This window comes from Strix aluco, chromosome 5 (genome assembly GCF_031877795.1).
Source record: "Strix aluco isolate bStrAlu1 chromosome 5, bStrAlu1.hap1, whole genome shotgun sequence".
In the NCBI taxonomy this organism is placed as follows: domain Eukaryota; kingdom Metazoa; phylum Chordata; class Aves; order Strigiformes; family Strigidae; genus Strix; species Strix aluco.
Window position 1 is genome coordinate 740,933 of NC_133935.1, and position 25,130 is coordinate 766,062.

General features: G+C 46.8%; 1 protein-coding gene across 1 annotated transcript in view; it reads right to left on the minus strand.

Moving 5' to 3' along the window:
• Window positions 1–15,036, minus strand: part of SCUBE1 (signal peptide, CUB domain and EGF like domain containing 1) — a 207,889-nt gene extending 192,853 nt beyond the window's left edge. The window contains exons 1-2 of the mRNA XM_074825576.1: window positions 14,871–15,036; window positions 12,192–12,314 (exon numbers count right to left, since the gene is read on the minus strand). Of these exons, the coding sequence (XP_074681677.1) occupies window positions 12,192–12,314; window positions 14,871–14,958 (211 nt within the window). The 5' untranslated portion in view covers window positions 14,959–15,036. The remainder of the gene's footprint in view (window positions 1–12,191; window positions 12,315–14,870) is intronic.
• Window positions 15,037–25,130: the final 10,094 nt, after the last annotated feature.

Here is a 25,130-nt window from a genome sequence, read left to right on the forward strand (position 1 = left end):
GCTTTTGGGTTTTGCTTCATAAAACCACACGTGATGCAGTCAACTGAATTTTTTTTTTTTTTTCTATAATGCAGTTCTCATGCTTCCCTCAAGAAAAAGAATTTTAAAAAGATTTCAAAACAGAAACAGTGAAAGGATGCAAAGTGCCAGAAGCATAAAGATGATAACTTATAAACCGATATTAAAATTATTTAACATAACTGTTAACATAAAACCTAAGTGACAGCACCTTGGATTTTATCCGTATCACAAAAAAAAAAAAAAAAAAAAGTTGTTTCCTAGTCAACCGGAACAGTTAATCATACTATAAACAATTTGAGGGGGTTGTTTTCACTGTTACAGCTTTTGAGAGAATTGTAATAGAAAAATTCTTTCATTCTGAGGCCATAATCTCCCTAGATGTAAAACTCTTTGTATATAGAAGCAGCTGCTTCCATTTTCACATAGTGAAACAGTCTGTATCTAACGAACAGACTATACCCAAACCAAACCACTTTAGTCTGCAGGTTTTTATTTCAGGAAAACAGGCTGAGTTTGTCTATTAGCAGACAAGTCTGTCTATTCCTGCCTTATTCTCTGGCTCACTCTTCCAGGTCAGAGTAATTCCGGCAGCCCTCCTTCCCTCATTTATTCCCTGCGCTCCGAATACGTCTGCACACTCCAGTCTGAACAGAGGTCAATTCGCTTTCCAAGGGATTCAGCCCAAGCAAAAGCCACCGGGCTCTGCCTGTGTGTGCCCTCCAGTAGCCCAAGAGTTGAGAGGTGGCCTCCCTGCCTTTGCCCAGCGTGCCCACACAGACAGAGCCACTGTGAGAGCCCATGGGGAAACCCGATTGCAGGATTTTCAGAAGCAGGAGCGATCCATCCCGAGCAGCTGCCTTTCCTGTGTGTGCTGTACCCAGACCAGTGTTAAGGATCAGATGAACTTGACCACTGCACAATAATAATTGGGGTGGTTGAGGGGAAGGATGTGGAAAGAGGAACTTCGATCGTATTCATCTTTAGACAAGTTGGAATGCCTCAGGAAAATGGACATTTCTAAATAAAGCCAGACTTTGGCACTTTGTAGTTAGATAAAAATACAGACATGTCTGCAAATCACAATTTTTATGGAATCCTTTTCCAAGAAAGTTTAGCAAAGTGCAAAAGGAATAAAGGCACAGCTCTACTCAGCAGAGACACTATCATCTCTAGAGGTATCAAGTCAGACACCAAATTTCTCCTACATACATGCTGCCAAAAAATACAGATACACACTACCCGTGTTCCCCATTCAGCAAAGTAGATACCTGCTTACTTCAAGCACTTTTTTTACTGTGACAGGGAGACAACTTGCCTGAAAGTTTTGCACTTAAGTGCAATTTCACTCTGACAAGCGAATGGAATGCATAGCAGTTACATCCTGTAGTATTTTCAGCAATGATATGGCCAACAGATAACTACTCCTGCAGAGGTTCCCATTCACTGGTCTTTGAAGCACATTCTGCAGCAACACCCACACCCCCAAACATTAATAATCACCAAATCAGTATTATGCATCACTTTTTATTTTTCCAGTTAAAAACTTAACCTTCTGTGAGCACAATGCCTTGTTAAACATAAGGACTGACAGGGGTTCACACAGGCTAAGGCATGGGAAAGCAGAGGCAGGTATGCAGAGTTTAGCAATCTCAAACTGGGAGGCAATGAAAACTGGGCTTTATATTCTCTGAAATAACAGCTTAGCTGCTCAACAAATTGATTATAGGAATCAGAATGATCTGAAGGTCATTTAATCTGTTTAACGTTTCTGATTCTGTCTTTGGTGGCTGCACTGTAAAACATCCACAACAGTTGTGAAAGCATGGTCTTCTTGAGTTTGCCAAGTTATCTACGGGGCCTACACATCAAACAAACAGCTCATGTCTTAGGCACAGAGTTTCAGGTGTAAAGTGCCTGCAAGGTCTTATATCAGCTTATTAAGTGATCCAGATCTCTTTTTCTTCTATTCTTTGGTCACTGAAGGAAAAACTGACCTTCTACAGCCCCAGAGAAGGAGCACTGTAAAGTAAAGACACTATCTTCAATTCCATAAAGCGTTTAAACAGAATTACTTTAAAGAGCAACAGCTTCTTAAGATCAAGCACACGCTCAAGTACCCTGATGAATCAAGGCATTTGAACAAAACAGCTCTTCAAACCGTAATGTAAGTGTATTCCTTTTGCTGAGCACCTTAAATGTGTAGAAAAGCCTTGAAATTCCAAGGGGGCCTGTCACACCCTACCTTCAGTTTCCTATAACCACCAAACATTTATATATGGGCTAGAATTTTTCATGCAAGGTATCTTTTAAAGCAGGTCTTTTTTTCAGCTGAAATTTAAAACAAATACATACATACTAAAACAAACAAACAAAAGCCCAGGAAGTTGGCTTTTTTCTAAAATGATCGTATGGAAAATTCACTGCTTTACTACATTTTAAAAAATCCCCCCCAATTACTTGAACAGTTTTAATGCTCTTGGATTTTGTTTCCTGTAAGGAGGCAGGGAGTTACCTTTCAGTAGATTTCTTGGGACAGAAAAAGCTGGCCAAATTACAGATGAAAATTCATCAAACAAAAAATAGCCATTTAAAAAAAAAAATCATTAAAACAAAAAAATCAGAATCAAATAAATTCACAAGCTCAGCAGGCATCTGCTGAAATGTAGGTAGCTAAAGTTTTGAAGTGTCCTTGTTGGTTGGTGTTTTTTCAGCCTTAGGCTGCAGTTTCACAACACAATGGCTCCAGAAACCAAACCAGATTCGGACATCTATTCACCTTGTCCACCACCACCTTCTCCCTGCCCTTTCTTTCAGCCCCTACACTCCAGTTCATTGCCTTTCAGTGTAGAACAGCTTAGAGAGCCACGCTGTAATCCTTTGGCTTCTCTTCTGCTTTTGGGGGCATTATTTCAGTGATATTCTTCACAGCATAGCCCCACATCAACTGCCCCCATGCACAAAAAAAACCCAGAACAAAACAAAAAAAAAAAAAACCACGATCAAGCAAACAGGAACTTCCTAAATCAGTGCACTGAGGAAGTAGAGTATTCCTCGTTTTTCCAGCCAGGCTGTACACACATTTTTCCTGCCACACATCCTCCACCCCAGGGCTACCTGAGGCGCACTCAAACTTGCCCTGTAGCCAAGGCTCCCGGGTATCTGGTCTACAAGGGGTTGGACTAGTGCCACGGGTACAGAGGCTACATCCACCATCCTCTTCCACGGATACAGCAGCTGCATCCCCCACCCATGACTCCCACTACACCCACAGGGCCCTGACACCAGCCCGGACACTACCTGCCTCAGCCGAGGAGACGGGAGCCACAGGGGTGGTGCTTGTTTGGGCAGGGGTTAGGGAGGGGGCAGAAGGTCACGGTGTCCAACTCCTCTGCCACCCTCCAGCCAGAGGCCCCCTGCCCCAGGCACCAGCTCACATTCAGACTCAGGACAGAGACCAGGTCCTGTGGAGGTGCAACGGACACCCGTGAGACAGTCCCCATAACCAAAGGGGAGCTGAGAAACGATGGCCAGCAGCCAGGCAAAGCCATCTTTGCAGTGAGCCAGCCCAGGGGAGAGCCATGGGGCTGCGGGGTGGGAACAGCAGGGATCGTGCTGAGGGACAGGGGAACTCTGAGCTGGTGATGGGGCCAGGAAAGAGGGGGAGAAGAAGGAAGAAAAAGGGAAACTCTGAGAGCTGGGGGAGCTGTTTTGACTTGGAAGACAGAACTCAAGGGAAGGGACTGGGAAGGAGTCCTCAGAGCTTGCAGGTACCGGCTCTCCAGTCCCAGAGGTCTTGCTGTGGGACACCGGGTCTCAGAATAACACCCTGTAACTGCAACAGGCCACTGAGGGAGAGGACAAGGGAAGGAAAACTGAATAAAATGGAAAAGAAGCAGGTGAAAATACACTAGGAAAGGACAGAAGAAAGAGATGTAGGATTTGCAGTAGGGAAATGACAAGGTTAAGAGACAGCCGAGTGACAGAATATACAAGACAACATAACGAAGGCTGCAAGGAAAAGGGACTGCTCCCGAAGTAAAGGGGACAGGCGGGCACACAAGGAACATCGGGCAGCGGCTGGCAGATGTATAAAGAATGAAGACAAAAGAAGGGCAGACTCTTACATATTGAGCTTAGTACATTCTATTTATGCTCCTTCATTTTATTATAATTTTCCTGCCAGATAGTTTACACCGTATATTTGGGAGAAAGAAGAAGTTCCTTCTAAACACCAAGTTTACATCACCACAGGAGGCCACCCTGGGTTCTGCAGCTTAGTAACTGTTGAGACTGATGAAATTTTATATATATTTATAAGTTCCCAGAGTACCCATAGACCATCCAGCAGACAAGGAGCTTATCAACTACTTAGAGAGGCGTCCTTGGAAAAAACTGTGTTTTTTCCAAATTAAGAATTACATGTAATGCTGCTGAATAATGAGGCCAGATTTCTAGCGGTGTGGTATTTGTTTATGCAAAATATAGTGATATTTGTATCCAAGAAGCATTTCTAGAGGGTGGAAAAAAAAAAAATTCTAAGTAAAAATGGAAGATTTCCAAACTGGACCACCGGGGGAGCTGTTCACTGACGCAGGATTATGGGCTGCCAGAAAGTATATCGGAGAGGTAGGACAGGGTAGGGAGGAAAAGGGAGAGGAGAAAACAATAGCGTGTGTGACACAGGGACTGATGGCACTGTGAGCCAACTGAGGGGTACTTGGGTATTATTGGATAAACTGCTGAACAGTCAGAAAAATAAAGCAATCTGAAATAAATAAATAAGTAAAATCAAAGCTTGACGCTGGCCAAAACAAAAGCCCTATTCAAGGAACAGAAGAAGCATGAAGGGGAAAACAAAAAGTTATCATAAACTGTTAATTCACGTAAGCTGTAATAAAATTCTGGTTTACTATAAAACGTTCTCAGGAGTATTTTCTTGCTACTTCTTCTCCATCCCCTGAAGTAATTCAGAAAACCGACAAGCTCAGAATCAAGTATTAAATGGTACCAAACAATTAAAATAAAAAAAAAGAAACAAAAACACAGATATAAAAGACCTCAGAATTTGATTCTGGGAAACACTTTTATCAGCCTAAACCAAAAAAGGTGCATCAAGTTACCCAATCAAGTAAGTAGGATTTACAGAGAAAGAAAAAAAAAATAACATAGTTACTAGCTCAAATCAAAGAAGCTAGTTTATATTCTTCCTCCCCCATTTTTTGACAACATGTACTGCTTCATTCTGGAAGCTGCTTCTTTACCCAGAGTAAAGCTATAATCCGTGTGAATAAAACTGGGAAGGAAGATTTGACCCTGAAATAAAAATCACCACAAGACTGGGAGGTGGCCGAGTATCTCCTCCTCTGTGCTCAGATGGGCTGCTGCAAGCCAGCGGGACAAAACCAGCGTCACAGACCTCAGCACAGCCACGATGGGAGGGTGACATCAAGTTCAACACATGACATCAATGCCATCTGTTAAGGTACTCTAACTGTAAAGCTAGAAAGCATGGCAGCTTCAGTACCTAATATTCACAGCAAACCTCAAGATTACTGGACAACCAGTTCAAAAGGAATTAGACCAGCGCCAAAGCCTCAGGCGCTAAACTGAGATCAAGTCCTGGAACGGTTGTACAGAAAATAGCAAAATGAGAATAAGGATATGAACAGAGGATGAAACAGTATTTAGGAAAAATGTTTGCATTCCATCTTCCTGCAGCTTTTCAGAACAGGCAGACAACGGGCATAGATATTTGCAGTGTTTTCAGGGAGGAAAAGGCTCAACACACCAACATGGAAAATTCTTTGTTCCCCTGACAGACGTGTAGTGGGATATTATCAGTAGATAATATTAGTGGATTTGACCAAAACAACTTCCCAGAGCACCTTCTTGCAAGCAGTAAGACTATGGATGTAGTGATAATATTCAGCCTGAAATGAGTCAATATTTGCAAGATCCCAGAGGATGACCCTTCCCTGAGGGAATGAGTTCACCTTCTATTGCAATTAGCAGACTCATCAATCAGGAAGAAGTCACTGAAGCTGCCTTGCTCAGTGGCATCACTGTTACTCAGCAGAGAGAGACAGACAGCACAAGCCTGAGCCTACCAGAGCTGTGTAAGCACAGAGATGCCCAAGTTTCAGGAAGCAAAGGACACCCAACAGTGCTCATTCACTCTCACATGACAGCGTTGGTAAAGATGGACCACTTAAGAAAGAACCACTAAGAGGGGACTGAGAGGACACCATGGAGCTCTTAAAAGAAATGGGATGACTGTTCTGTTTAAAAGACATCCAGAAGCCCAGTACTTAACCCTGCAGAGCAGAGGAGGCTTCAGTGCGAGATACCAGATACCAGGAGCTGGGAAGTGAGAACTCTGCAACGTCCTATGCTGCTTCCAGGCTGACTGATTCAGAGCAGCCCTGTCACAGTATTTGGATTCATTTTTGAAGAGCATGAGAAGAGCACAGCAGATATTTGAAATTAAAATCCAATGAGTGAGACCAGCTTCTTAAGAAAACAAAAGGTAAAACAGGAGGACAAGATAAAAATTGTAAGAAGAACATTAAGTCAAGCCTGGAGAAACAATCGTTATTATTCAAATGAGAGTGATGAGAAGATAAATTTTCTGTATGTTTTTCCAGCTGCTAAGATTTGTTTAAAATCCTTCAAAAACAGATCTAACAAGCAGGTGTAAGAAGAAACTTGGCCTTACACCCACAAAATTACTGAAGATGATTACGAGTGGTTTATCTATACCATTTCTGATTCATTGTAAATGCAATGAGCTTTCATTTTAAACATTAGTGTATTGCTGCAAACACCGTGGGTAGTTTGAATTTTGGCTTAGGCACATTATTGCACCTGCAGCGTGAAGACAGAATTGCATGGGATAGATCCGAGAGTCTGAAACATTTGCCAAAGTAAGAATTCTCTATCCTGTTGTGGTCACAAAATTAGAATTCCTAGGTCAGAAAAAGGCTTTTAGTTAACAGTTTAGAGATGATCTGTACAGTACTCTGCTTTTCTGCCTGCAGCCACCGACTGCGTCGGAGACAAAGCCAAACACCACAGAACATCTGTGGAAATAACTTGCACTGATATACCTAGATTTTGTTATTTTTTCAGATACCTTATTGTTTCCATTCACTGTGCACAGACAAATGTTAGGAACCATGGCAGAAATTGCGACGGGCAGCATATCAGCCCCAGATTAGGAGATGCCTTGCTAGATCTGTACATTTTCCAGAAGCTTCCCTCAGCTAAGCAGCCCGCAGGTGAACACTGGGGTTCAGGAAGGACAAGCAGTCTGTGTTTCCAAATGCACATATGCAGAATATAGCCTGCTGTGGGGCTGAATACACCTGGGATTGAGGCAAGAGTGGTTTATCCTGTGCTGAGATCGTATCACAGTTAAACCCAGTGAGCTACTATCACTGGGGTAATGGAGAATAACAGCCCCCCTTGCAGATTACCACCCCCACCTGCCTGTTCATCTGGAATGATCAGTAACCTCAGGAAGAGCACTGCAAGTGCATCGACATACGACAAACTTACATCCCCAGAACCGCCCAGGCCTCCTCAGGCAGCAGCCCAGCAGAACGGCTGCTGCCAGCATGAACGCCCAGCACGAGCAGAAACCCGACAATCACACTCTCGAGGCAGCCTCTGCCAAGGTACTTCACCACAGTACATGTACGCTGCTCTCCGTGACAACCCCATCAACAACACTATGAAGCTTCACAGCAGGAATTAAAAAAAAAGGTACAGCTGAAAGTTGTGAGCATTTCTCCTCTGTACAAAGAGTTCAAGAAAGATGACAACTGCATGAAAACAATTCTTTAAAGAACTGAAGAATAGTTATGCAAAATCTATGCAAGACAGTAGAAAAAAAAAAAAACAACACACCAAGAGAGCAATCTTATTCAGTACGGGAAAGCTCAGAGCAGAGTTTTGCAACCCAGAAGGAACAGGACCCAGTGAACAAGTCTCAAGGAAAGATCACATCCAGCCAGTCACATCCTCTACAAACTGTAGAGTCCTACACATAAGGTATCATCCAAAAGACAAAGAAACTACAGCTAAAGCAACTCACTGAAGTCAGTCACACAGGGGATAAACAGTAGGCTGAGGGGAAAAAAAGTATTTGAAATCGAGAATAAAGTTAACACACTAACCGGATGTAAAATGGGCACAGACAAACATCAACCAGAAATTCTAGAGTATTTTAACCATTAATGGTGTGAGGGTTTGGAACAGCCTGAGGAGTAGCATGGACAAAAACAATTAACTAGGTTTGAGAGCTAAAGCCCTCCATAAACTGCTCAGTGACAGAGTACCCCACACAGCAAACACGCAACATTGGCATCGGGGACAAAGGAGGCCCTGCCAAGGCCCAGGGAACCTCAGGACTTGCAATTCTTTTCAACCTTTTGGAATTTCCGTTGCTTTGGCACAATTTTCCTGCTAACAATTTTATTGAGATACCAACCTGTGGAGAGACCAAAAGTCAATGTAGAGAAGGTAAGGACAAAGACCTAGGGAGCATGAGAGAGCATGTCTGCAGCCAAAGGCAGGCCATAGCGTTTGAGATGCTGACTAAAATCACAACAGGGAAGATTTCCTAGGTAATAGCAGGTCTGCCAGGTCAACTGAACCAGCTATCAATTCCTAGATTTTGTATATTGAACAGAAACAGACACTTGAAAGCAAGTATTTTTTTAAAGATTTCCTGGGTTGGACACATTGTTCTGTCCTACGACGCCAGCGAGAGAATCTGCGGTCAAAGGCTGCTGCTCTAGTATGCGGTACGGGAGGTATCACGGCAACGCCGACCACGGGGCTCGGCACAGCGCAGCGCCGGGCTGGGGGGAAACTTCCGGAGGGAGGCAGGAGACAGGACACACCAAGAACAAGCAACTCTTCTATCTGGAGAAACAACTCTGCTCTGCAGAAAGAAATAGGTCAGCTGGTTCAGGCAAGAAGGCTACCCAGAAAAAAAAGAAAGAAAAAAGGTAGGGTAGATCTGCAAACTGGGAAGTCATCCCCAATCCTCAAATTCAGGAGAAACCCAGTCCAAAAGGCGTTTTGGGAGAACAGCAAAGTTCAGAAACAAATTCCCTGCTAAAGGAATTTAACAAACTGTCAAGAAAATGTTTCATTTTGCTATAATTGCTGTTAGAGCTCTACACATGCCCTTAAAGGAATGCTTCTGTCTTACGTATTTCTCCCCACCCTTTAGGTCAAAATATGCACGAAATCCTGCACAAGTGGCTGGGCTCCACACTTCCTGCATTAGCCTGAAGATCCCATTTTTTTTTATACCATTCATTTTCTTTGAATAAAAAAATTATAAATAAATACACAAGATACACATTCACATACTGGATATCTTTGTACAAATATGTGCTTTTATATGTGCACATATGAAGCTTTTATAAAGCTTCAGAATCATCCAAATCATGTTTGTTCCCATACTCTAACTCTTTCTCTAAAAATGGATTTTAGGTGAATGAAAGGAGCATTTAGGACTGATGTTTAAGGTAAATTAACACGCACGCCTTTCTAAATTAATTGTAATGCCTCAGTAGAACCTAAACTGGTAGTTCATTAAAATGTATTAGAATAAATTTGATCATATAGTATCATTTCTTTAAGCTCACTGCACTGTTGCCATTCTGTTCGCTCAGTAAACTCTGGCTGCACGTGAGAGCCCGCACTGTAAGGGAGTTAGTCATGCTATAGCGAATGCTCTTCAGGCAGGAAGAATACAGGGAGTTTGCTAAAAAATTAGTTAAGGAGACACATTATCTGTACAAAAGCCATCCTCTTCTCATAGGTAACTGGTTTCAGTGATCAAAAAGCTTATTTAGAAAAGCTCAGTTTTAAAGACCCAGAATCATTTCATGACCCAGCCTTGGGTTTGGCACACTGAAAACCGTTGGGTGTATTTAATCTTTGTTACTACAAGCACAGTCACTTTTATCTTGAAAGATAATTTTTAAAGGCTAATTACAGGTGTTTGGATGTGACAGAACATTAAATATCAATCAATAGTGCTAGTCTGTTTATTTCTGCAGGTTTGGAGTACTTGAGCTCAAGCTGCACAAGAAACCCACTCAATTGAAGAGCAGACCTGAGGCAGATCCTGGGTGTGCCGTGGACTTGTATGACCCTTCCTTCACCTCTGCGCTGCTGAGCTGACTCACTCATGGAAAGGACGTTAGTATCTGCCTGCCACTGAGGTACACAACTTCAGTGACAAAGTGTCAAGGTACTTTGGGATCAAATTAAGATTTACTACATAAGTAATCTAAAATAAATTCCAGAAGGGAAGCATCCAGAATTATTTGAAGTTTTCTGCTTACCCCAAAGTTTGATATTAATTACAAACTTAAGATGGAGAGCTGATGCAAAATCTTCAGAACTGTTACTGTAACACTGTAAAAAAAAAGTTACGTATCGCCCATAGTAATACCTGGTTTAGACACCCTACACTCGTTTACCTAACGCTGAGCGTCTGTGCAGAAGGCACTGCAGTCTGCCCCAGCTTACGCCACTTATCAAGCTCGTCAGACACTAAATTCCATCAGATGCAGGAGTTTGACATCAGCCACAGAACTTCAATGACTCTGCACATCATTCCACAGAGAAATTCGACTTTTCACTACTTACTGAGCTGTCTTCTTTACCAAGTCAAGGTAAGTCAGGCAAAGAGAAACAGATGTACTAAATAAGCGTGAGTATCATCCAGGTCTGCCATAAACAGAGCTCAACAGCTACAAACAGGAGCAGTGAAAGCTTAAGGAAACTTCTGATGTGGAAAACCAACCCAAGAAGTACCACCAACTCTGAGCATGCTGTAACCTCCACAGCTGTGGCCTTGAGCACATTTTCTCTGCAGAGAGCTCTTTCCCTGGAAAGGGTGAATAGAGGAAGATGTGGTGCTGAATGATTATGCTGTTTGTGAGAAAGAAAATACGGCTCCTAAACGAACAGCAGCTCCGAGACATTAGAGCACGGAGAGGTGGACAGTAGGAATTTGTCTCTGTCAATTTAAGGCCAAGACAGAAAAATATGACAACCACAAAAATGCTTTATGAGGGCACTTGAACAAACACTCTGGAAGTCCATGGAGAATAATAGGTGGTTTCAAATTTTTGTAGACTTCAGCAAAGTCATTTCTAGGTCTTTAATCTTTTTAATGGACTGGCCATATACATTTTGAAAAAGTTTCAGTCTGCCATAGAACGAGAGAGAATTGGAAGGAGAATTTTTATAGCTGCTAAGCATCTACAAGTAGGAAAAGAAAAAAGAGTCTTGCGCCTTTTACTTGTAAGACATTCTGCTGTGATTACAGTATTTGTTCTTTTCACCAGAGAATGATCTCTCTGCTGAGGTTCAATAGACAAGGTGGAGTTCATAAGATCTGAAATATGAGCGTGCACAGTGCCTAATAGAACAGGCTGGGTCTTTTTCAATTGCAGGGATTGATGTAAGGACACACAGAAGTAAACCAACTTTTTACACTCTGCGTAAGTGAAATAATCTGAAATAGTTCCTTTTAAAAGAGCATTCCACAAACGCAAAATCAGCCGCTCGTGACCCGTAGCGTCAAAGAGAAGCAAGCGCCAGTGTCACAGACACCCCTCCTGTACCCGGCCGGCGAGGAGGGTGTCGGCAAACCCCACGTCAGCCGGGCGGAAGGTACCAGCTCCCCTCTGCCCCGCGGGGACCCGAGGAGAGCGGCCGGGCCGGCAGCCGTGAGGGGCGGCCCCCCGCAGGCCCGGCGGCCAGCCCAGCCCAGCCCGCTGGGAGCTCGCCAGGAGCGCACCGGGAGCGCACCGGGGCGCCTGGAGGCGGCGGCGGGCCCGGCCCTGCCCGGGACGAGCGGCTGCTGCTCACCCGGGAGTCGCCTCGGTGGGGAACACCCCCTTTGGGGTTTTTTTACTGTTTAAAAGCAGGCTGGCGGACAGGACGCTTGTGCCGCCGGACAATCAGGAGAAGCAGCGGGGGGACGCTTGCCAATAAACACCGAGACTGGAGGTCAAGCAGCTGTAAATCTGCATTAATCGTTTCAGGAATTCAGCTATTTACAAAAGCTTTTAAAGAGCAAACAAATAAGAGAAGGGACGGGCGGAGAGACTGGAGAGGAGCCGAGCTGTCCTTACCTTCGCATTGTTTCCCTTCGCCTTTATAGCCTGGCTTGCAGATGCATTTGTAGGATTTCGGCGTGTTCTGGCAAATGGCATCGATGTGACAGTCGTCCGTCGCTTCTGCGCACTCGTCAACATCTGGAAGTACAGAACGAACCCCGAGGGAACAGTTAAGAAGGGAGACCCGAGACACACAACACCGGCGAGGACCGATTGAAGAAGCTGCCCGCCCGCCTCCCAGTGTCCCCCTGGAACTGGGAGCAGCTGAGGTTAAATACCCGAACCCACCGACCGGTTACTCCCCTCGAGTCATTCGTCAGCACGGCTCCTCCAAGCTGGAGGGGCTCGGTCCCACACTAGGAAATCATCAGCCGTACCACAAACTGGCGTCTGCTGGGGGGGTCTGGTACTGGAGACCCACATCTTAGTACAACAGAGCGTTTAAGTGAGCGTTTAGAGGAGGGAAAAAAAAAAAAAAAAAAGCCTATTTGCATGTTCGAGCACCTTCATTTAGAAAGACCTTAGTTTAAACAAACTATGCTGGTGGGTGAATGTGGAGAAGAAATATTTGAACAGCAAAACCACGTTAATCCTTTTTATTAAGGGGCAAAAAAAATAGACAAAAGGAAGACCCTACGAAACTCGGTAAGTTAGCGCGGAGAAAAGCAACCTGCACCAACATCAGCTGCGTGGGCTAAAGCTCCTTCAGCAGGAAAAAGCCCCAGCTGTGGCCCCGGCTCTGGCGGGTGCTTTCGTGGCAAGCCGGACTCTGAAAGGGGCGACCCAGACCGCTTTTCTTGTTTTCAGGGTAGGAAGCCTTTACAAACATTTCAGTGACGGGCATTCGTTTTCTCCCCCGGATTTAAAGAGGATGGGGGAGGGAGGAGGATGAGAGAGTCGAGATTTGGTAGTCGTGGGAATGTTAATGAAGTGAACATAGAAGAGGAAAAAAAAAAAAAAAAAAAGGCGCTCCGACCTATTCAGGGATGGGGTGTGCGGTTAACATGGGAACACTTAAAGCCCGGCCTAACCCCTGCCCCCCCCCGCTCCCCGGCGGCGCTCCCCGGCCCCCCCGGCGAGGGGCTGCGGCGGGGCCGCCCCCGGAGACCCCCGCGGCGCCGGGGAGCGCGGCCGCCCCGCCAGCACCCCACCTCAGGCGGCTGCCGGGCCGCGGCACGGCGGAGCCAGCCCCGGGGCTGCGGGAGGGCAGCGGGTCCCGACCGGTGGAGCCCCGCAGGGTTCCACACCCCCCCCCCCTCTTCATTTTTAGGGCTCAGCGAGCAGACGGGTGCCGTGGAGGGGGGGCACCCAGCGAGAGCCACGAGCAGGGGGTTCATGCCAAGGAGACTCGCTGAGCCCCAGAAAAGGGCACTAAGGGAAAACAGTTTGAGCGGGAGTCCCAGCGCCGAGTCTTTCAGGAGCGCTCGCTCGGCCGCCGCCAGCGGGAACACCCGGAGCCTTCAAAGTCACCGGCGGGCGGCGGGGGCCGTCTGCGGAGCGGAGAATAACCGCGTCCTGCGGCGGGGCACGGCCCGAGAGCGGCCCGGGGCAGCACCGCCCGGCTCCGCGCCGCTGCTGCTCTCAAGGAAGAGGGAACAGAACGCAGAGCGTTGTCTTTCCTGGAGAGACGCGGGGCTGCTGGAATCTGTCCTTTTCCCCTCCGTTCGTTCATTTTAACCGCTGAGCCGGTTCAGATCCAGCTATGATTTACACGAATTAGCTGAGGGGGTCCGAGGGTGTTGCCCAGATCAGACACAGATCCAGTCAAGCACAAAAAGAAAAGAAGGTTGGGTTTTTGTTTTTTTTTTAAAATGCTTTAGTTCATACTTTTGACTCATTAAACCGGCACCCATCTCCCATCAAGATCAGGAAAAGTGACAGCTGGACTCTTTATAATGCCGTCAAAAATTCAAACTGCATTGAGCCAAGGGGGACATTTCACAGCAACCAGAGGGTGCCTGGGAGTCAGGCGTGAATGCCAATGAGTCAAATGAAAGGGCAAAACCAAATATGAGCCCCTGCTCCGCTCCACCTCTCACACCGCATTTCTTGAACTTCTACGCTGACTTCGTTCATTTTGTTGCCTTTAAACTCTTGTACCTGAGGAAAAGGGATTTTTTTTCTTCCCCCGCCCCCCCACCCCCCCTTAAAGGGTTTCTCCTAGCACACTTCAGAGACTGCATACACATCTTTAAGAAATTACTTTGGGCTTACAACATTCCTAGGCAGATGGGGTTTGGGTTGGTTTTTTTTTTTTTCTCCTCTTTAAACACCGGAGCAAAGACCTAGTATCATTACTGCTATTAAACAGAGCGCGGCTGTTCAGGAACACCAGCTCTGTGGGCTAATGCGCAGGCACGGATAAACCTGCGAAGATTTTCACAGCCTGCGCTTCCCTGCGGAGCCTCCCGCGCTCAGCACAGATTCATCTCGGGCGCTTAAGTAACTTTTTCCCCCCCGTCTCTCCCCCCAGCCGTCCCCCGGCCCCGGCAGTGTCAAGCCCGCCAGAGAACGTCTCCCCGCCACAGCTCCCCACCTCCGCCGGCGCTGCTAGCGGCCAGGAGCCACCTTCCCCCTCAACACCTTACACCGGGTGGGCGAGGCGAGCGGGCCGACACGGTCCCCCCGGGGCCGCGGCTCCGCGCCGCCCGAGCCCGGGGAAGGCGGCCCGGCGGCGGAGCCCCCCCCTCTTACCTGCGCCCCCGGTGCCTGCCGCCAGCCTGCCGGCCCAGGCGAGAGCCAAGAGCAAGCAGCAGCGCCGCGCCACGCCAGCCGTGCCCATGATAAGGATGCGGTCCGCCGTGCCGCTCTGCGCCGAGGGACGCGCTCGGGGCCGCCGCGCGGAGCCGCCGGCGCTGACGCCCTGACAGCGCCCCGCTGATTCGCCGGGGCTCCCGCGGCGGAGGCGGGGCCGGCGGCCGGGCCGGGCCGGGGCCGCCCCCGGGACTGCCCCCGGGACTGCCCCTCAGCCCCGCCGCCGGCGGCTGCAGCCTCCGCCGGGCTCTCGGGGCTCCGCCGGGCCCCGGGCGGCTCCAGGGCGGAGCGCGCGGCTTTGTTCCCCTCAGGGGCCGCGCGCGCGCACGGGCCGTTGGCGCCATCGGCGGTCCCGCCAGGGCGCCCCCCGCGGCTGGGGGCGGCTCCGGGGGGCGCAGCCCCGCGCCCCTCCCAGGGGGCCGCCGGGAAATGGCTCCCCCCGCGCTGCGGGCGCTGAGGGCAGACGGCCCGGCCAGCCCGGCCGCCCGTCGCCTTGACAACCGCTGAGGGGGATTTTTCTCCCCTTCCTGGGCTCAGACTAAAAGAAAACTTTTTTTTTTTTTTTTTTTTTTTTTTCTGTGTGCTGCGTGTGTCCCCCCTGCCTTCCTCCCGCCTCGGTCCCCGCGCTGCCGTTCCCCCTTGCCAGGGGTCACGGCCACCCGCCGGGTTTCTCCAGCGCCTTTGCTGCCGAGGCGCTTCCCCCTCCGGCCGCCCCCCGCCGCCCTGCCCCGAGCCGGCCCCCCCGTACCCCCGGCGGCCCCGGCCTGGCCTGGCGAGGCGCTCTCCCCAAAACCCTCAGGGGGGCTGTAACCGCCCCCGCTGCAGACTGTGGGGGAGTGTCACCGTCACCGCCACCCTGAAGGAGAAAATCCGTCGGTTTTAAACCCAAACACGAGAAATGTGCCCCCTTGGACGCGAATTTCGCCACCCTGAAGTCTTCCAGAGGATCGTTTTTAAGGGGCTGCAGTAGCTCGCAGACATCCCTCGTCATGACTTTGCACCCCCTTCGCTTGACACCTCCTTCTTTCGCAGCCCCCCCTTACTGAAACGCTGTGCTACTTCAGGTTAACTCCCCTGATTCCCCAGCGAGGCTGCCCGTTGTGTGTGACACGCACTTGTCACCCGGATAATAAATACATCCCGCCACAGCCCTCCATGCCTCTTTTTGTCAAGTTCCTCCCAAACGTCGTTTCAGTACAACGTGCTTGCTCAGAGAGTAGCACTACTAAGTATCTTTAAGCCTGAAGAGATGGGAAGGAAACGTAAGAAAAGTTGCTCAGCCCAGCCGCTGGTTAGTAAAAGGACCCACCACTACCTTTTTCCTTCAGAAAATGAAATAACGAGCGCACGGCGCAAAAGCCGTTTGCTTTCTGAATGTTTCCACCCCTGCCTTGGGCATTCCCGTCCTTAACCCTTCAGGGCTGGGGCAGGGGGACAGTCCCTGATTTTTGCGTGACTAGCTGAGGGGCGGTTGTGAATTCCAGGCTGGGACCTTCCCCGGGATACTGCGCGTTTCTTGCCCGGCGGTGCCCGAGGGGTTACCTGGTACCTTAGAGCTCCACCTAGTGAGATCTGAGCCATGGGCACCTCGGCCACTGTCCGCTCCCAGGGTCACCCTCGCCTTGTCAACACCGCAGCCCCACCTTTCTGGAAAGGCTCTTCTCTTCAAAAACTTCCCGAGTTTCGTCCTAGGTGAAAAATAAGGCTAAGCCTTCCTACTAATTCTTTTAGAAATATTTCATAATTGGCCTTGTCCTTCCATTTCATGAAATCAAACTACAATTATCATGGGATAAATTGTCCAGAAAGCTTATTTTCCATGAAGGAATTAACTAGAAATGTCTAAAAATGAACTATCTCAACTTTTAAAAAGTCCCAGTGTAATAAAAAGGTTTCCTAAAGCAACAAAATACTCCAATTGCCTTGGTGACTCACTCCCTAGCATGTATTGTGCCACATTAACTGCATCTGTGAAGTTACAGAAATCACTACACTTGTGTCTTTTATCTTCCCTGATTCTACACATTTATGATCTGTACAGTACTAACACTACCTGTATGGCACTCAGGAAAGGGAGTCGCCTTGATCCAAATATCACACTATCTAGATAGGTCCTTTTATACTCCAAGGGTGGCACACTGGCCTCTTTTTTTTTTTTAGACCAAGATCCTGACTGACAGAACATATGAGGAAATACAATGGTACAGTGTTTATCAAAAGAGGGCCTGAACCTTAAGTCAGGGTCATCACATATAATAAGGAATATGCTCTACGGTACCAGGCTGAATATTTCCAGAAGGGTCTTTACGGCAGTTTTCCTTGCTAAGGGCGACCTCTCAGAAAAGGGATCCTTGTGGACTGTCACCTTTTCCACTTCTAATTATGCTTCTGTGTTTGTTTATCACCATCTAACATCATCCCTGTATCAACTGCACTGATGCTTCCATAAAAAATTTAGAAGTAACGACCAAGCAGCTTCTTCCAACGTGGAAACTGAGCGCCTGATTCACGACCGTAAATCTGCACTGTGTCACGGGGTAACCAGGGGCTCCCTGGACTGCAGGCGGAGGCGCCTAGCCTGGGAACCACCGCCGTTGTTGAAGCTCTCTGCCAGTGCACTTGAGCTCTGCCCGAAAACCTTCGGGCAGCCCACAGCGACAGCTTGCATGTTAATGGATCGCATGGGCTTCTAATGTTCCTCCATACCAGTGTCTTTAAAGCTTTTGAGGAATATTCCATTAAATAATAATAATAAAAGAGATATGTTTTATTAGGACCCATCTCTTTCCAGAGTCGAAGGTTCATGAACACCTGCCTGTCAAGAAGGCCAAGGGCATAAATAGAAGTGTGTCTGCAGGACAGCAGCCCTGCCGTCAGACCACCTTCTCCCACAGACAAGCACCATTCCAAAAATTCTTTGAGAAGACAGAACAGCATCTGCAGAATTATTTGTTCTCCCTGTTTGCTATTTATCAACACCTGTGTATTGAGGCCAAGGCTGCCCCAGGAGGCAGCACAAGCTGTAGGCAGGGCTGGGAATCACAGCAGGCACCAGGCAGTCTGTGCAAACCTCAGTGAACTGCTGCACATCTGTGTTTCTGTTTCTCTTTCTTCCTTCTGTCCATCCCGCCCGTTTACAGGGCAAGCCCGCTGTAGCGGGGCCTGCCTATCACTATTAATACAGCACCTCACAAAATAACATACTAAACTTATTTTGTCTGTCTCCCCAGTTAGGGCTTTCATGAGGCCAGTGAGACATATAAACCCTGACAGGAGAACCCTTTTATTTAACTTAAGTTCTTCTCTCTCCCTGAAGCGTAGTATGAAGGGCTGAGCAAAACCTGGCTCCCTTGCACAGGGGACAAGGAAGCCATGTGCCAGAATTTGTGCAGGGAGCAGCTATACTTTGAACCCCGAACCATGTATCTCCAAACTTCATTTAAATCTTTTCTATTAGGAAGAAAGGAATAATGTGAAACCAGCTCTTCAAAGCAATATAGGCTATTTTGCATTTCTACACTGATTTAGAGGAAGCTTCTGAAACTAGAGGCAATGGACATGCACAGCACCACATGCTCAATGCTACATTACTTCCTTCCAGGAAAATACAGCATCTAAGTTTCCCAGAAGTTAAGTAGCAGCCTGCAGCTGAAGTACTTCAATGATTTGTCCTTGGGAGAAAAGAGAAAAAAAAAGTCCACCATAATCCATAATGAAAGTTTTGTACGAGAAGATTTGGTGTCTGAAAGGAGGAGGATATTTTTTCTTTGGAGGGGGTGGGGAATTACATAGCAGCTGCTGCAACAGTTAAAAGGGGATATTTATTCCATAGCTTTGGTGAGATTACAATCAATTTTATCTTACTCTCTCATGAAGTGAGACAATGTTTGAAACCTTGTGGAAGTAGTGGTAAATTTGGATATTCTGGCCAAAAAAAAGTGTAAGTTAGTGCCAAACTTTGAAGAGGTACATCAACTCATGCTTGAGGAGAGCTACTCTCCTGTTTCTACTGTGATGTTACCTTCCTCCAAAACATGTCACCTGCTTCATCCAACTGACCCTCCCCTTTCATTGCCAGGGTGCCAAAAGAGATTAAAACTCATACAAAAACATTTCCTTAAAAACCTGTAAATCTTTTAACACGGTGGATCGTGATACGCCGTATTGAGCATTGTGCTTTCCCCTTAACTGTCTTGTGGACAGTTTCCCATTCAGAAATGGGAATTTCCCATTAGCAGCTAGAGAGGAGGGGGGAAAACATTACTAGAAAGAGCAATAGAGATCTTTTTTTTCTTCCTTCTTAGATTGTAACCACTGAGAGGAAAAGATGACAATATTAATGAAGAGCTCGAACATACCACCATCACCACAAAAAGTAGAGCAGATCCTCCATTACCGGTGCTCACTCCATCCTGGTAAAAGGCACATTTTTTCCAAGATGAAGGTTGCATCTCAAAGAGGCGAATGAGGACTTGATGCATAAAGAGCTGGGTAAAACTTCATGACCTGCATTACGCAGGAGACTCGTGGCAGCAGTCTCCTGTAAAATGAATGAGAGACACCCGCAAAAGCTGCAAGAGAAGTTGCACAGAATAAGGTCGTAGGTACTACCTGGTCTGAGATTACACCACAGCAGGTGGAAGACGATGACAAGGAAAGACGATGTGGAAACATGAAGCTGGAAAGAATACATTTCTTAAAGTCCTGTTTGTTAACTCTGTTGCCAAAATACTATTGGAGGCAGTGATGTGTCTTTGTGTTCACAAGGAGATGGACAGCAGCATTCTGAAATGGTTTGGTTTTAGGAAGCGAAGGCGAAGGGGAGCCAGAAGGGAAATAGCAAGGCAAAAAAAAACCCCAAAAATGGAAGACTAGGGAAACAGTAGCTGAGCGTTCAGATTTCTGTGCCAGTCTATGTTCTAAAGAGAATGGATGGCGAGAGCACTCCCATTTAAACAAAAACCATACCAGCTGACGGAAGCTAAGCCACAGCATATTGACCTGGACTTCACAGGAAGAGGTAGGAGGTGCTAATATACCAGCGACGAAGTCTATCCTGACTACAAAGGGGATGTAGTGAGCAGGATCCCACTGCTCTTTGTCCATCCACTAACTTTAGACCAGAGTAGGATCAGAATTTTAACCCAACGACTCCTCCACAGAAGCCTTCAAAACAGTCACTTCATGCCAGCAGAGTTCTGGCTCCTGATCTGGTACGGATTACTTACCATTGTATTCTTACCATTGCCAGCTCACTCTCAGAATGAATGTCACTGATTATTGTGATTGCAAAGAAATATGTTGTACTGCTGCTGTTTGAACAGGCTATTCTCTTGAACACCCAGGTTTGCACAGTCTAAAAAGGTCAAGCAACTCAGGGGAAAGTACTGGTTTGGGTATTTTAGGCTTATGCCAGTCATTTTTAATCTTAAATCCTGGATAGTTGTTGACTGCTCTAACTGCACGGGACAGCAACAAGAATTCTAGTAACCCAACAGATGAGAAAGCTTTTGGGTTGTTTTAGGAGACACTTTATGATCAGTCTTTTTAAAGTGAACTTGTCCTTCAGAAATGGCTACAGCTGGCTCCGATTTCTTCTTCAAAGCCCTGATTAGGGCACTCAAGCAGAGGTACTTCTATTGTTCCCTTTTGTACTGTTATCCTCGATCTGCAGTCAGTTATCTGTGTGCTTTCCTGGTCCAATCAAGGCCCTGAACAGGCAAGGAACGCTGAATCATGTACGTATTCATCAGCGGGACCACTCCTGCATATAGACTTCTGCAAAGACGGTCTCAGCAGGCTCAGAATCGTATATTGTGAGATAAAGAGAAGGGGCCACGGCCTCTACTCACAGTCCCTTTATCCTTCAGCTTAGCTCAAAGCCAGATGTGGGGAGTAACATGGCTCTAATCCACACGGGCAGTCCCCTCTGCTCTGCAGAACATACCACAACAGCAGTTCAGAGGAAAAAGCTGATTCCACTTCACAGAGAACTTAATATTGTGAAATTTTATTTTGTTCCAATTCAGAGCCCTGCCTACCCCCCCACCCCCACCCCCAAGAAAAAAACCCAAACCCACTCCCAGAAGCCTCAGGACTTCCAGAGGCTGCAGATTTCAACTGCAGCCCGGCAGAGCAGCGGCAGAGGTGAGTGAGCTGGCAGGACATCTTGCCCAGTCATAGTAAGATCCTGTAAGACCCTCACATCAGTTCTTCCGGACCCTTCCTGAACTCAAAATGTTTCCGTTCAAACATTAACAGCAGCAACAAGACTCTAAGAAAATTCCAACAGAAGTTCTTTAATCCAAATTTTTCCTGACTCCACAATTCCACAAACAATTTAAGGTTGTTTCTCATAACACCTTCATGCAGATGGGAAAGAAAAATATCTGCAATGCAGCCTGCTCCTGCAATTTTCTTCCTTCCCCACCCACCCATCCTGCTCCTGAGAGCTAGAGTGAGATTTGTGTACTGATTTGAAATTCTGCATTCTTCAGGGAGGCCCATAGTACCAAAGCTACTCTCAAGACTTTTCTTTTAATGTGCTGTAATACGAAAAGGGTCCAATGCTGTTGAAAATTAGGTAATTTTGTATTGCAGCATCTGTTCAATTTACTGCAGGGAGAAAAAGACTTCCATCAAAAACATCTGGAGGACCAAGGCCCAGGTCAGGGCATCAATCCCTTTAGCATCCCAAGTCCCAGCTAGCTATGGGGCAGGGAGCTATGGGGTGGTGGAGATTTGCATAAAGCAGCTAAAGGGCTGCTTTAGATCAAGGCCTGACTTTATCCAGTAAGGCCGGTCTATTACCAATAACAACTTCTATCCTAGGCAAAACCTGTGTTGACCAAGTTGAGCTTTATTGCAAAGTAGGAGCCTATATTGAAATAGAAACACATGTAATTCTTTGTACCGTAATTAAATACATTTTAATTCAGTTATTCTGTTCCTCTAACACAGCTGAACTGGGCTTGGCTTTGCCCAGAGAGCCTGCATCTCCCTTGCTTGGACGGTTGCCTAGGCCTCTCCAGCCATGACAAGTGACTATAAAACACTCCAGCGGCCACCTGGAAAGACAAGGGACTACCAGGTCAGTGGCAGCAGCAAGTTCGGCCTGGAGTCTTCTAGCATGAGGACTGCGGTGTTCACCTGGTGAGAAGTGACTGGCAGAGCAGCACCACGGGGCAAGCGAAGGCTCAAAATGAGAACAAGCAAGGTCCCATCTCCTACAGCCCTGGGGAAGCAGCTCCGGTGCCATCTCTAGCCATGCTCAGATTAGCTATGGAGTGTGACAGGTAAGAAGTTGCAACTACTTCCCAGTAAACAGAACAGTGCTTCTGAACAGAGGAGATCATTTTCCTCAGTGTCTTTTAAGAGAGAAGAAAAAAAGGGACTGTCTCATCTCACAGTAGGATCTTTAAAATACTTGGATCAAGCTTCTTTAACTACCAGAATATTGTTTAACTTTTAAGAAGACTGAGCAGATTCTTTTATGGAAGGATAAGTTGTGTTCCTCACATTTTTAGACATTCAAACACTTAAAATGCGGATGCTGAGCACTATTGTGAGCATTACCCAGGGAAGATAAGCATGTTTTAGTCTGAAAGACTAGCCAAAGTAAATGAAAAATAAAAGTTAGACGTAAGAATACAGTTGTGTGCTTAGGGTTTTAATGGGCACGATACAAGTAAAATCCAGTTCCCACAGAACTATGCAGCAATAGGCAAAGAGCATGTTTTGAGCAGAATCGTGCTGTGCCTCTCAACACACCAGACAAACCTGATGGAACGAAACTAGCATGATCACTGTGGTTTAAGGGAAACTTCCACCAGAGAAGATATTGCAGAAAATACCTACGGTCAAATCTTTGCCTCAGACTTTTCAGCATCAACAAGTGTCTCCCCCTTCTTAAAAAAAAAAAAAAAAAGTCTATACACCCATGGGTGTTAATATTTGCAGTTCTTCTAACTGGAGTTTGCAGAGAGTTTATCAAAACAAAAGGGCAGCAAATCTTCATTCCTTCTACAACATTTTCCCCAAGCCCCAGGATTCTATTTCAGAGTCCTCTTCAGACAGCAATTCCAGTTGCTGCCAAGGAGCCCATGGCTCCCGGGCCATGCTCATACAGTCGCCAGCCCCTTTTCCCAGTGCTGCTGTGAAGGACTCGGCAGTGATCTCTCTCCAGCACCAAACGCAAACATCCCTCCCCGAGCCCCTCCTACTGAAAGCTCACTGCTCCTCTGTGGTAGAATGCTTATCTCACATGTTTTCCCAGCGATCATCTTTAAAGGAACCAGGAATCAGGGTAGCCCAGTAGCCTACCTCCTCCTTAAAAGCACAGCCCGCTCGGTTACGCACTTGCAGAGGCTTTTCAAATGCATCATCCTAGCCAAATATACAGCGGCAATTCCAGAACCATTTGGAAACCCAATTATCATTTTCTGCTAAATGAGTTCTTCTCCCTCAGGGCTCTCCAGAGGAGCCAATGCTTTAGTGCACTAAGCTACCTACCAGATAGCTCAAGCTCAGACTAACTCAATTCCTGACAGGCAGCTGCAGTTTCAGGTGGTGTGAAATGGCAAATAAAACAGAAGATTATCAAATAGAATTAAATGTAGTGTCCTCAGGAGGCCTTGATATAGAAAGGGTAAAATTCCACTCACCTTAATCCTGCATATTATCCTGTTCCACTGAATGGGCATAGCTGCATGAATAAAGACAGTGGGATCTGGTCTAACATGCTTACTGATTCTCTTTTCAAATTATATGAAATGCAGTGTAGACCCATTAATAACGTTGCAGTTTGTTAGTATTATTATGTCATTAGAGATGTATTGGATTAACGTGGGTATGCTAAATTACAGTTTACAGAAGAGAACAGGATGGTAAAACTGGTTCACAAAAGCACGCTCATGAAATCAGGAAAAATGCATACTATCACTAAGGGAAAATACAGGAAGCAGAAGCTGCTAACTGCGTGAGAGCTCCCAGAGAAATTCTCATCCTACTTCAACTGATCATACTTTAATTACACATCTAAAATAATCTGGAATTCATTTCAATCAAACACCTACAGTAGAATGATAGAAAAGCAAAATCAATCCTTGCCCCACCAATTTCCAAGTGAATGTAGAGAATCCTTGGACACCAAAAAGGCCAGATGAGGTGTATGTAGAGATCTACCTGGGCCAAGAGCAAGGGGGGGCAGAGAGCACATGTAAGATCTTGTGGATGTTCAGAACCTGCTTTAAACACAGCATCTCAGGTTTCTCTCTTTATACCTGGAAACAGACAATTTAACCTACATGTCAGTGTTTACTGACCTGACACTGAACACGGGCATATCTACCTCCTACAGCTTTCCCCGTAGGTTTTGTTTTCAGCTAGCATGTGATTACATGTTCAAACAGGGGCTCATTCTCATCTGCTTTTTACCTCTGCGCATCCAACCCAACAACTCAGAACAACGTCGAGCTTTCTACTCGTTTTACTTGGCCTTCACTTATGCACTCGAGTGTGCGCCAAGGCAGTGCAGACCCTGCCAGATCTAAACAGCTCTGCGGAGCGCAAACCAGTGGTGCCAGCGCTGCGGGAAGCTCGCACTCCTGTCCCAGTCCGTGTTGAACACGGTGGAGGTGTAGCAGAGCCCACAGCCCGCTCTGGAGCGGAAGGGCACCAGGAGCAGCTGCAAGTGCTGCCAGCTCTGCCGGCCAGAGTCCCCTCTCCATCCCGTTGTGCTCCCACTGCCTGCCAGCCACGGCTCGTCAGCCGGGGACTGCGTACGCTGCTGGGGGAAGAAACCACAACAGGAACTGTCTCTCTAGGCACCCGGGTTCCATAAGCGTTACTCCACACGAGGAGCTGGCAGGATACAAGAGTGACTCCTACACCAGGCTATAGAAACCCAGCAGGCTCCCAATTTGCAACTTCAAAAATTATTTATCACGAGGCCAGTATTGTACAACTCTCTTCTGCACAAAGACATTGATAAATATTCATTAATTAGGTCTCATAACACAGAAAAGGGGAGCATTATTCTCCCCTCGTAAAGACAAAGAACATACAGAGAGGTTAAATGACTTTCTCAGGTTCACATGGGAAGTTTGGAAACCCAGAAATAGAGTCACAGCCGAGACTTTTGAAGGGATTTCAGGTGTATCCGAGTGGCTTAACGCAGCGACGGTGAGCTCCATGCAGGTT